At 39.8% G+C, this 13860-nt stretch overlaps 1 protein-coding gene across 1 annotated transcript in view; it reads left to right on the top strand.

Moving 5' to 3' along the window:
• LOC109020413 (U11/U12 small nuclear ribonucleoprotein 35 kDa protein-like) overlaps positions 1 to 11989 on the top strand; it is a 28364-nt gene extending 16375 nt beyond the window's left edge. Inside the window, exons 5-8 of the mRNA XM_035692269.1 lie at positions 8668 to 8758; positions 8838 to 8913; positions 10793 to 10871; positions 11319 to 11989. Coding sequence (XP_035548162.1) covers positions 8668 to 8758; positions 8838 to 8913; positions 10793 to 10871; positions 11319 to 11720 — 648 coding nt within the window. The 3' untranslated portion in view covers positions 11721 to 11989. The remainder of the gene's footprint in view (positions 1 to 8667; positions 8759 to 8837; positions 8914 to 10792; positions 10872 to 11318) is intronic.
• Positions 11990 to 13860: the final 1871 nt, after the last annotated feature.

Genomic DNA, 13860 nt, shown 5'->3' with positions numbered 1-13860 from the left:
AACGCTCAGGAGATAGTAGAATGCGACAAGCAATGAGAGAATTTTTAGAATTTATTTTTGACTTGAATCTGGTGGACATCCCTCTCATGGGAGGGGCAATCACATGGTCAAATAATCATACGTGGTCTAGATCGGATAAATTTTTAGTATCCTCAGATTGAGAAGCTCAGTATTCGGAAGTATGTCAAAGGAGGCTATCTCGTCTGTGCTTGGATCATTTTTTAATTTTACTTGATAGTGGTGGTATCCAAGGAGGGCGTCGGTATTTTAATTTCGAAAATATGTGGTTGAAGACAAAAAGTTTTGTGGACAGGATTCGGCAATGGTGGTCCTCATATAAGTTTGATGGAACCCTTAGTTTCATTCTTGCAGGTAAATTGAAAGCTTTAAAAAAATGATTTAAAAACTTGGAACACACTCTTTTGGCAATATAGGGGAACGAAAGAAGTCCATATTGGAAGAGCTTTAGGAACTAGAGAGGACACGGAAGAGCCGGGTTCTTTCCTTGGAAGAAATTTCTCGAAAGTTAGAGGTGGTTGAATTAGAGAGGGTTATCTTGCTGGAAGAGATTTCATGGTGCCAAAAATCTAGAGCTTTGTGGATGAAAGAAGGGGATTGAAGTACAAAATTCTATCATAGAATGACCAAGAGATGTTGAATATAGAGGGTGTAGCATATACCGAGGCCCTTGTTGGTTTTTTTGAACATTTGCTTACAAAACAAATGGGTTGGCGGCCCAAGATCGATGGTTTGGCTTTTGATTCTATTGACCCACAGGATGTCTTGAGGTTGGAGAGGCCTTTCAAGGAGATGGAGGTTCATGATGTGGTGAGGAAAATGGCCAAAGACAAAGCACCTGGGCCGGATGGATTTTCTATGAGATTTTTCCAAATTTGTTTGGAAGTGGTGAAGGAGGAATTAATGAAGGTGCTTCAGGAATTGTTCATGGTTGGAAAATTTGAAAAAAGCCTCAACGCCACATTCAGAGCAGTAATTCCTCAAAAGACTGGAGCATCAGATGTCAAAGATTTCCAGCCCATTAGTCTTGTGAATGGGGTGTATAAGATCATCTCTAAGGTGCTTGCAAACTGTTTAGGGAAGGTGTTTGGGAAGATTATTACAAAACCCCAAAACACATTTGTACGAGGAAGGCAAATCCTGATTCAGTCCCCATTGCCAATGAGTGTCTAGATAGTGGACAAAAATCTGGTAACTCAAGGATCCTATGTAAGTGAGATATTGAGAAGGCATATGATCATGTTAATTGAGATTTCTTACTTTATTTGCTTGGGGGTGTGAGTTTGGGGAGAGATGGTGCTCATGGATTAGATGGTGCATATCAACAACGAGATTCTCTGTGCTAGTAAATGGTAGTCCAATTGGCTTCTTCAACAGTTCTCGAGGTCTGAGACAAGGGGACCCATTGTCCCTACTCCTTTTTGTCATTGGTATGGAGGCACTGAGCAGAATGACTTCAGCGTTGGTTTGCAGTGGTTTCATGGCTGGATTTTCGGTGACTGACCCCTCTAGGGGTATTATTAACATTTCTCATTTGTTATTTGCAGATAATAAGCTTATATTCTGTGAAGCGGAACAAAACCAATTGTGGGCACTGAGGGCACTCCTACTTTGCTTTGAAGCGGCATCGGAGTTGAAAGTGAACCTTGAAAAATCAGAATTGATGCCAATTGGTAATGTTCGTAATATCCGACAACTAGGTAAAACTCTAGGATGCAAGGTGGCTGCCCTACCTATGAATTACCTGAGTCTACCGTTGGGGGCTACCTCAAGGATTGTAACAATATGTGATACAGTGATCGAGAAGATCGAACGTAGATTGGCTAGTTGGAAGAGACTGTATTTGTTGAAAGGGGGCAGGATCACTTTAATCAAAAGTACTCTCTAATCTACCAACATTATTTTTTATCTCTATTCCCAATTCTAGCAAGTGCGGTGATCCGGATTGAGAAACCGTATAGAGACTTCCTTTGGAGTGGCATGGGGGATGACTTTAAATTTCATCTTGTCAAATGGAATAAGGGATGTTCCCCACTTCCCTTGGGAGGGTTGGGTATTAGAAATATAAAGATTTTCAATAAGGTATTACTTGGAAAATGGTTGTGGCGATATAACACGGAACCGGAAGCTCTATGGAAGTCGGTGATTGATTATAAATATAGGCCTCACAGAATGGGGACTTGGAAGCATATTAGTTGGGGATGGAAGGTGTTTTTTCGTCATACTAGACTTGTGTCAGGAGATGGTTCTAGAATAAAATTCTGGAGCGTGGTGTGGAAATAATACACAGATGTATTCCCCTTAGTATTCATGATTGCATGTGAGAAATAAGTTTCAGTGGCTGATTTTATGGTGATAACTAGAGATCAAATACAGTGGAACATCGTCTTTAGCAGGGCGACTCAAGACTAGGAAGTTGGTAGTTTTGAGTTCTTCCGACTTTTGTATTTTGTGAGACCGAGCATCCAAGGTGTCAAAATAGGTTAGAGTTCTGTTTGAATGGCCGAATCAATTGGCCTTTGAGTGATTTGTATATTATATAGAAACTTTACAAGAGAACTATACATGGGAAGAAACTAATTATCCAGTGATTCTAGCATTCTTAGCCTTATAAGGAAACTATATATTCTGTACAAGCCTAAGTAACGGAAGTAAAGATGAGATAAGGAAAGAAGAATAGAAGGAAACTATATTGATGATGGACAGCAAAGCTATCCATTGACAGCCCCCCTCAAATTGATGCGGGTTGATCAACAAACATCAATTTGCCACTTAAGAAACAGTGTCGATGGCGAGTGAGAGCTTTGGTGAAGATATCAGCAATTTGAAGTTCAGTGGGAACATGTGGGAGAGTGATAACACGAGCTTCAAATGCTTCACGGATAGAGTGACAGTCGACTTCAATATGCTTCGTGCGCTCATGATAGACAGGATTGGCTGTGATTTGAATAGCACTCGTATTATCAGCATGTAGTGGTGTAGGATTGGTCTTAGAAAAATCTAGCTCAGCAAGCAAATCTCGAAGCCAAATAATTTCGGAACAAGCAAGAGACATTGCCCGATACTCAGATTCTGTAGATGACTTAGAGACTCTGTCTTGCTTCTTACTCTTCCAGGAGATCAATGCATTACCTAAGAACACACACCAACCAGTAATAGATCGACATGTATCAGCACAACCGGCCCAATCAGCATCGCTATAAGCAATAAGGCGATGAGAATTGCCTGCAGGAAATAATAAGCCACGGGCAGAGGTGCCCTGAACATAGCGTATGATCCTACGGATAGCAGCCAAATGAAGATGACGAGGGGTCTGAAGAAACTGGCTGACTTGTTGTACTGCAAAGGAAATGTCCGGTCTAGTAATGGTGAGATAGACAAGACTACCTACCAACTTCCGGTATAAACTGGGATCCTCAAGTAAATCACCCTCCTCTTTGCGAAGCTTGACATTCAATTCCATGGGAGTATCAATAGAAGTGGCCTCCTGTAGGCTAGCTGTAGCCACCAGGTCACTAGCATACTTATGTTGATTGAGTGAAATACCAGATGAACTACGATGCACCTCGAGACCAAGAAAATATGTGAGAGACCCAAGGTCTTTCATATGAAATGACTCAGAGAGATGAGTCTTGAGCTGGCCAAGTAAAATAGAATCGGAACCAGTAATCACAATATCGTCAACATAAACCAAAAGAACAACAATACCCACATCTGATTTCCGAAGAAACAATTAAGTGTCATACTTGCTCTGCTTGAATGAGAATTGTAATAAAGCGGTTCGAAATTTATCAAACCAGGCCCTTGTAGCTTGTTTGAGACCATAAAGTGAGCGACGAAGCTTACACACATGCGAAGTCGAAGGAGAAATCAGTCCCGGTGGTGGTTTCATATAAATACACTCTTTAAGATCCCCGTGAAGAAAAGCATTCTTGACATCCATCTGATGGAGTGGCCAATCATTAGAAGCAGCAAGAGCTAGAATCGTACGAACAGTAGTCATCTTAGCCACAGGAGCAAAGGTCTCTTCATAATTGACACCATATTCCTGATTATTCCCAAGAGCAACAAGTCGAGCTTTGTAACGATCCAAACTTCCATCAGATCGAACCTTGACTGAGTAAACTCATTTGCAACCCAGAGGAGCAATTGTTGGAGGGCATGGCTCAATGTCCCAGGTATGATTGGCCTCTAGAGCGGCAATTTCTTCTTGCATAGCTTGTTGCCAACAGTCATGCTTGGCAGCTTGTGAGTAGCATGTGGGAATATCAAAATTGGATAATGCAGCAGTAAGAGTTGAAATAGAGGACCCAGAAGGAAAACCATACCTATCCGGAGGTACAGACACTCGAGGAGAGCGTCGTACCAAGGGCTTTGGAGGTGCTGCAACTGACTGGTTCTAGAGCATGTTAGGATCAGATATCGGGTGAGCCACGGGAAGAGACTGTGGGTGGGAGCGTCTCATATACACAATACCTGGTTTAAAGCGAGAGCGGACTGGAGGAAGATTTGAGAATTGCTGCTCAAAGGAGGGGAGGACCACAGTGGAAGAAGAGGGCACAGATGACACAAGAAAGAAATGTTGATTTTCAAAGAAAATAACATTCCTAGAAATGCATGTGCGATGTAAAGTAGGATCATAGCAAACAAATCCCTTTTGACACATTATATCCCAAGAATGCACATCTAACAGATTGAGCAGATAATTTATGTCGTTCATGAGGAGGTAAATGAACAAAGCATACACAACCAAATGTACGAAGATTATCATAACTAGGTTGCTTACCAAACAAGCGGAAATAGGGAGACTTCATGTGTAAGACTTGGGAAGGTAAACGATTAATCAAATGTGTAACAGTTTTCAGAGCCTTGACCCAGAACATGGATGGAACAGAGGATTCTAACAAGAGAGTACGTACCATGTCAAAAAGAGTGCGATTTTTGCTTTCGGCTACTCCATTCTGTTGGGGAGTAGCGGGACATGAACGTTGATGAATAATACCTTTAGAAGCCAAGAAAGCCTGAAACTCATTAAACAAATATTCACCACCAGAATCTGTGCGTAATGTCTTAATAGTCGCAGAAAATTGATTGTCAACATATGCTAAAAACGCAGTGAAAGTACGAAAAACCTCAGATTTGGAACGAAGGAAATAAACCCAAGTAAATCTGCTATGATCATCAATGAAAGTCACATAGTATTTAAATTTCTCATGTAAACTAACGGGGGAAGGTCCCCAAACATCACTATGAAGAAGATCAAAGCAGTGAGAAGCTCTACTAGCATGCAAAGGAAATGGAAGAGTTTTGCTTTTACCAAGTTTACAAGAGTCACACTCAAGAGATAAAGACGAACGTTCTTTATTACCAAGAAAACCAGAGTTCAATACATGAGATAAGATTTGAGTATTGGGATGGCCTAAACGACGATGCCACACCATACTCAGATTAGGAACATTATTACAAGCAAACGACGTAATAGAAGAAACTGGAGAAAGTGCTGGAACAGGTAAAAATAGTGGAAACAAACGCCCCACTTTAGGTCCCTTCGCGATCGGCTCCCCCGTTACCTGGTCCTGCACAACACAACCATCACCAGAAAATTTAACAGCGCAATTGTTATCCACTAATTGACCAACAGAAATAAGATTCGTGGAAAGTTGAGGAGCAAGAAACACATCAGTAAATGTCGAAGAGGCATCTCCGACAGCAGCTATTGGCAAAGAACTACCATTGGCAGTTTGAATAGCAGATTGACCAGCATAGGGTCGAACATGACACAGAGCAGTGGGCGTATTTGTCATGTGATTAGAAGCTCCCGAGTCTACGTGCCAGAGTTTAGTAGAATTTTTACCTTGAAACCCCATCGCAGAAAATGCTGAAATTAGCATCTGTTGCACCATTTCAGGAGTGCAATAAGTTGCTGCAGGAGATGCAAGATTAGAGGAAACACCTGAGGAAGAGTCATGTGCTGCAGAAGTCACTGTGGGAGAAACAGACACAGAAGTCTGAAATGCCTGAGCTTGACGATTCTGGGGGCGGATACGACATTCTTTGATAATATGACCCTTTTTCTTACAATAAGAACAATATTTTTTAGGACAATTGGCAGCAATATGCCCATAGGCCTTGTAGCAGAAACACTGTAAATTTTTAGAAGTCATAGGTGATCCGTGTCCTTGGGCAGCATAAGCCACAGTTGCCATACCGGAACTATCATGAGATTGCTCCAGAATAGCTTGAGTACTAAGACGTTGTTCCTCGCGAAATAACTCACCAAAACAAATATCCAGAGAAGGAACAGGAGATCTGTTCAGTAGAGAAGAGCGAACAGATTCATATTCCGGGCGTAGTTTCATAAGAAACTGATCACGCCGGCTAGTCGCATGAAGCTTCTGAATAGTCGAAAGTGCGGCAACAGGAACATCCGCTATAACCAAATCAGTATATTCATTCCAAAGAGTCAAGAATGCCGAGTAGTAGTCTTGGATGGAAAGACTACCATGTTGAAACATGGCAATCGCATGTTCCAACTGAAAGCGACGAGCATCATTGTCTTGATGATAAACTTTCTTCAAGTAAATCCATATGGATTGAGCGGAGCGATGAGCCCGCAAGTTAGTGACAATATGTGGCTCCACTGAACCAAGAAGTCAAGACATGATCCGAGCATCAAGCACATCCCAAGAAGGCGAAGACATGACATCTTTGGATTTTTCAGTATTGGATGTTTGTGCAACATCCGTGCCATCAATATGGCCCCAAAGGTCTTTTCCCTTGAGGAAAAGTTCAAACTGAAAAGCCCAAGTAGAATAATTTTTGCCTGTAAATTTGACACACATAGGTGTAGAGTCCATTGCAAATAAATGGAACCCAAGATGAAGCAAAAAAAATCCAGAAAAAAATAAATGAGCCAATAGAGGACTTCTGCCAACAGATGATAGAAGCTAAAAATAAGACCCAGACCAAACAAATGCCGAAACCACCCAATCCAAATAACTGAAACCGAAAACGCCGAAAGAAAACAATCAAAGATACCCAGACCTTAAAAACAGAAGTTGCCGAAAATCACTACTCCAAAAGCAGATTGCGTCGATGGAGGGAGAAGAAGCCGAAAATGATCAAAACCGAGACAGACCCTGCCGACAATGACTCCCCCAGAAATAGAATGCCGAAAGATGCCGAGATGTGCTGCTGAGACTCAGACGACGCCGACAGACGGGACCGAGAAAAAAAATTCACACGGGCGACAACGAAACCGAGAGGAGAAAAAAAATTTCAACCGGCTCTTGATACCATGTCAAAATAGGTTAGAGTTCTGTTTGAATGGCCGAATCAATTGGCCTTTGAGTGATTTGTATATTATATAGAAACTTTACAAGAGAACTATACATGGGAAGAAACTAATTATCCAGTGATTCTAGCATTCTTAGCCTTATAAGGAAACTATATATTCTGTACAAGCCTAAGTAACGGAAGTAAAGATGAGATAAGGAAAGAAGAATAGAAGGAAACTATATTGATGATAGACAGCAAAGCTATCCATTGACACAAGGAAATGATAAGTTGTGGTGGGTACTGGCTGGTAAAGGCATATTCTCAATTTGATCGTTCTATAAGTCTCTCACGCAGGTGCAGAACACTTAGTTTTCATGCAAGAGGATTTGGCAGAATAAGGCACCTCCCAAAGCAACTTTCTTTGCATGGTCAACTTCACTGAGAAAGATCATGCAAGAGGATTTGGCAGAATAAGGCGCCTTCCAAAGCGATGTGGAGTGATCATAATAGATTGGTGTTGTATGTGCAAGAAGAGTGGTGAAACTTAGGATCATCTTCTACTGCATTGTGATGTTGCTAAAGCGCTATGGGTTGAGGTGTTCAGCATATTAGAGTTAGCTTGGGTTATGCCCGCCACAATGGAGGCGCTCTTGGTTTGTTGGACAAATCTAGGAGGTATTCCACAAATCAAAGCCATGTGGAAGATGGTTCCTATTTGTATTCTATGGTGCTTATGGCAGGAGCGAAATGATAGGACGTTCGAAGACAAGGAGAGATCTTTTGAGGATCTTAGATCTGTTTTTGTTAGAATGTTATTCATATGGGCCATAGCTATATATTTTAATGGTTTAGACCTGAATGATTTTCTTGTTTCATTTTCTTCATCCTAGATAGGTGTTTCCTCTTGTATGCCATGTTGTGTACTTAGGTTATGTCTATTCTATTAATACAATTGATTACTTATAAAAATAAAAATAAATGTTTGACCTAGAGTTTTCCCTAATAGGTTCGAGTATTACAGGTAGACTTGTAGGAGTTCTTGTTTTTTTTCTTTTTTGCAGCAAATAATTCATGGGCCATCTCTCAGCCAAAAAAAATGAAAATGAAAAAAAGAAAAGAAAAAGAAAAACATTGCATTGTGCATTTCTTACATTGTTTTCTTAAATCTTAAGCATAAATCACTCTCTCTCTCTCTCTCTCTCTCTCTCTCCCCCCCCTTCGCAAGAAGAAGGTTGCTATCTCTTTTAATTTCTTTACTACAATGATTGAGCCTAGTAGTATATGATGAAGTCTCCTGGTTGCACTCTGCCTGTGATGGTTATGCTGGTGGGAACAAAAAGATCATCTTCGTTGTGTGACTCTACTTTGCAGGATGCTCATCATTCTATAATTGATGATTGTGAAATAATAGTTGATTACAACAGACAACGGTTGATGCCAGGGTGGATTCCAAGAAGGTTAGGTTAGTTAAACATTCTCAATTCTGAAACTCCATTGCCTCTATAGAGTAATTCTATATAATTATTGTTCTTCTCCAACAGGAGGGGGTCTTGGTGGTAAGAAAGAGTCGGGACAACTTCGATTTGGAGGCAGAGAAAAACCATTTCGAGCTCCTCTGTATGCACAATTTCCATATTTTATGCACTTTAGTTATTTTTCCTTCTCTTTTCCATATCGTCGAATTTAACTAGCAAAAAGGTTGAGTGAAAGAGAATTGCATATCCAGGTCCTGTAGCGAGGAAGAAGTATTGCATCATTTTTTTTTTTTTTATATTTGATCATGCATCCATTAGGTCTTGAGTGGATAGCCATACCTTACATCGTGCTTGTATAGGGGGACGAGGTGCCATTTAAGCTAGTGTTCGTTGGCAAAGATATAGACCAAAGTTTGAATAAAAGTTTATTCGGATGGGCCAGAACTCAGGAACAGTTGGAAAAGTGAAATTTCAATCAGCATTTAGATCAGCATACACAGAGCAGAAACATTGATGATAGGCTGCTAGAAGGTTAATAATATACATGCGCATCATCGATGTTTTACACCTTCTGTCCAATGTCAAGATGAAAGTTTTTCCACTGCATAGCTGTATACATGGCTTGTCTTGTGTATTGTTAGGTTTAGGGTTGGCTAATCTTTAGCCAAATTCACTGGGTTATGCGGGCTGCAGATCTTTTTGTTTAGCTCTTGGACCTCATTTACATAAATGTTTACTGATTATTGTATCTTAGGGCTGCAACCTGGGAAGGTTACATGCAATCTGACTTTAGCATGAATTGACCAACGGGCAAGCCTGGGTTTCAGTTTGTTTGTTTTTTTCCTGACAATAGCATTGGACTCAAGTTTAAAAACACTGACTAGACTAATGTTGGATCAAGTTTAGGTGGATGCATGGTCAATCTAATTTCACTCAGACCTATTCATTCATTACTTGTAATACATTCAGGATGTGTTACTAGTCATAAACTAGTGGGAAATGAAGTTACCTTTGCACAGCATGACCCATAGCATTATTATTGAAGATAGGTTATTTTGTACTTGGGTTGCACTTTTTATGCCTTTCTAATAGAGATTTAGTACTCATCAAAAAAGATTTTCAATTTTGTTAACATCTTGCTGAGTTAATGTTCAACTGACTTAACAAGTTTAACTTGAGCTTACATTGATAACCACCCACTTGGTTGGGAGATAAGCTGCTAGGTGTCTGAGTCTGCCTCGTCAAAGTGTTTTCAAGAATATCAAAATTTTCTACTGAATTTTAGTAGAAGGAAATGCATTGGAATAACATTTTTTTCTTAGTAAAAGGGTTGATGATATTGGGCTGAGTTGGTGTAGAGTTTGTTCATTTATGGAATCTGCTTAAATTTGGTCCAACCAACCCATTTCTTTGATTGCATGTTATATAATTAGTAGAAGCCTATGCTACCTTTTTTCTACGTTAGCAACTTCATGTCAGTGAAAAATGCCTATATTACCCGTGAAAAATGTTTTTGGCATGAAATTTTGCGTCACCTTGCAAGATTTTTGGTTTCCCTTGTGTCTTCTAACAATCTTGGAGAGTTTTAGTATTATTGTATTCAAACTTTTCCTCTTCGGTTTAGCTACTTACAGCACTAGGCATTTGCACTGAGCTTAATCCGACCAAAATTATAGTTTTTCCCTTCGAAATTTAAGCATAATCTAGATGAAACCCAACATCTCACCTTGAAAATCTTACATGTTTTGACCTGATGATACATACAGAGTCTTTATTACAATTTTGAATTAAATAAAAAGCGGTTATGATAAATTTTGAAATTCAAGTCCAGTGGGTTCCTTAAATTTTTAAACAAACTTCAACATTTTTTATGAAGTGGCATTATCACATTGGCTGGTTGTAAATTGGGTTGTAAAACAGTTATCCATGTCATATTCTATGTTCTGTGGCTATAAATTGTTAAATTGTAGAGTGCTTATCATATCTGGTATTACTAACTGTATCCTGAATTATGTAATCAGGCGACCAATCCCATTTGATGATTTGAAGAGACTTGGCATTCCACCTCCACCAGAAGGAAGGTACATGTCACGTTTTCAGGTAGTATTCTTACCTTATTAGCCTCTACAGCTCCTTCCCAAAGAGAGATACCAAACCCACATATGCTGCAAGAGAACATGATGATCACGTAAGAGAAAATAAGGGAGAGATGAAAGGGAAATCGATAATAGCATACATGAAAATTGCTCAGTTATAGATTCACATATCGTCTTAAACGCTTCTAATAATCAAAGCCTCCTGAGTATATGCAGTTTCCGGGATAGTATCTACATTTTTCTTTCCAAGAATCAATTTCAATGACTTTACAAACAATAATGCTTTAAGACATTGAAATCCAAACTGTTCAGGTATCAATTGAATTTTGGATCTTGAGTTTACTGCTATCTAGAATGTCACTTCCAATTATGCAGCTATGAACGAATTATCAACCCTTGACTCATGAATCCTGGAACTAATTGTTCTTTGGTATATTTTCTGTGGTTAAAGGACCCATCTCCCCCGAGAAGAAAAAGGAGTTCGGTGGACTGGGAAGAAGGCTCTCATACAAGGGATGGGCAAGAACACAGTCATAATAGAAGTTCTGCAGACAGCAAAGAACGTTATCACAGCAGGAGTTCTCTAGAGCGAGAAGAGAGCTCTAAAAAATGGAGCTCTCTGGATAGGGAAGAGCATTATGGAAAAAGGACTTCCATGGAGCGAGATGATAGTTCTTACAGTTGGAGCACTAGTCGGAGGGAAGAGCACCATCACAAGAGCACAGACAGGACTCGCAAAAGGAGTTCTGAGGGCAAAGATGAGAGGAGCTCTCACAAGCGCCACAAACATAGAAATCCTTCCTATCGACATGAGAGGAGGTCCAGTAGTCGTGACCAACCTTCTGATTACTAATTTCTTTAAGGTTTGTTTATTGCAAATGTGTGTGTGGGGAGAGATATCAATAGGAAAATTTTCAACATATTTGTCAGCATTTATTTTCATCCTGCCGTATGTAAGCTTTTTTTCTTTGCTAAATGTAAATTTCAGGAAAACTTGATGTTTGTTTAGGCTGAGAATAGGAAATTCGATTTGCAAGATTGATTATCGGCACATCCAACACACATTGATGTGAAAACTTGTTGCATTAACTAATACAAGAAAATATTGGTTATTTGACCTTTTTTTTATCAATATAATTAGTCAGTTTATATATGGGCTTGTATTGTAAATAACTGAATTCCTGGTAAAGATGATTTTGTGTTCTCAAACTACTTTGCATCTCAAGTTATAAAAACTAAGACATTAGCTCTCGAACTTAAAAAGCCTGAAACTTTGTATTCCTATTCGAAGTAGGTGATGTGGCACAATCTTTATGACTATAATTTTATTGTTAGTTTTGGGTAATTTGATGGCGCAATGAACTAATTTTCATGTTTTGAACACGCTTGGGCCACTAACCTAACAGCATCGTTTTACAATGCTAAAGAAACATCACCGAGAATTATTTGTACAGTCAGGTGCGCAAGTCATATTTCCCTTTAAATTTAAAAAAGGTGGGCAAATTTAAGGCCCATAACTTCAACTTTTTAATGATGGGCTATACTATTTTCAAAAGGAGGGCACAAATCTTGTTACTCTAGTAGTGTATCATTCTTCTAAGGGCATGTTTGGACACTTGGAAGCTGGAATATCTTAGAATTTTGTGAATAATAGTAAAATGGTTTGAGTGAAGATGTTTTATTGAATTTTGAAAAATGAGTGAAAAAGTTAAATAAAAATATTATAAAATCAAAAAAATATTTTAATATAATTTTTGTTTTAAAGCTCGTAAAAGTTGCATCAAGATCTGTAGCAACTACAGAAGTCACTCTTTGTTACATGTTAAGCTTTCTCTTCCATCCATGCCATGGTAAGGGTCAAGTTGTAACATTACTTCCCCCATTTAAAATACAAGAGTTGTTATGGAACAACAACCCATATTTTAACACACTAGTCATACTGACCAACGTGACAAATGAGTTAGATTTGGTAAAGTAAAAAGGGATGTAAGAAATAAAAGGATTAAAACGAGAGGGAGCTAGATGTAAGGAATAGCTGAGGAAATATCGTATCTCACCTCGGCCAAGTTCACCGTGCTCACCTCGCCCAAGCTAGGGTTCACTATTGCTCCGTGCCTTTGACGTCCCACAGTATTTCCAGCTTCCAAAGTATTGCCATCAACAAAGACACTAGGTATGCTTCCAGATTACAATTTTTCAACTTCGTTCTCTACTGGGTATGCCCACCAGATTACATTTTCTTGAATAAAGAGAGAGAGGGAGAGAGAGACAAAGAGGTCGAGTAAGGAAAACCCATCCTTTGCACCAGTGCCGCTGGACTAGTGGGTGTGGAGATCGGAATAGAGGACGTGGGTGGCCTTATATGTTACGATCCCACATCGACTAAGTATGTGATTGGTTGATGGTTTTTAAGCCCCTAGGCACGCTTTCCTTGTAAGCTAGTTTTCAAGGATGAGTTTTACCTAGTGAGTTCATAACAAATGATATCAGAGCCATCCCACATCTAAGGCCATGTTGCGACGGTTGCAATCGTGAGGCGCCGGAGGTGATGCCAGCATAGCAATGTTCGCCCGAAACTAAGAAAAGACCTAGTGCATAGCCAGCCCGTGTGAGCGCCGGGACCGATGTGGATGTCAGCTGCAGAGCGTGGTGGTTGTTACGATCCCACATCGACTAAGTATGGGATTGGTTGATGGTTTATAAACCCTAGACACCCTTTCCTTGTAAGCTAGTTTTCAATGGTGAGTTCTACCTAGTGGGTTCATAACATTATGAGACGACGACTCCTCAGGTAATGCTTTCACCTCACCTTGTTAGTTCTGTGTGCGTGCGTGCGCACGTGTGTGTGTCCCAAGTACATCTATTATAAACTTTAATTATTTCTCCAAATGAGACCCACTCGGTGGCATTTGGCAGGTCTATTTTGGTTTCTTTGCCTTGCTTTTTGTTTTATGATCCTCATCATGCTTCAATAGAATGGTGTCATAGGATTG

This window comes from Juglans regia, chromosome 7, assembly GCF_001411555.2.
Source record: "Juglans regia cultivar Chandler chromosome 7, Walnut 2.0, whole genome shotgun sequence".
Lineage (NCBI taxonomy): Eukaryota > Viridiplantae > Streptophyta > Magnoliopsida > Fagales > Juglandaceae > Juglans > Juglans regia.
This window is presented reverse-complemented; position numbering and strand designations above follow the sequence as displayed.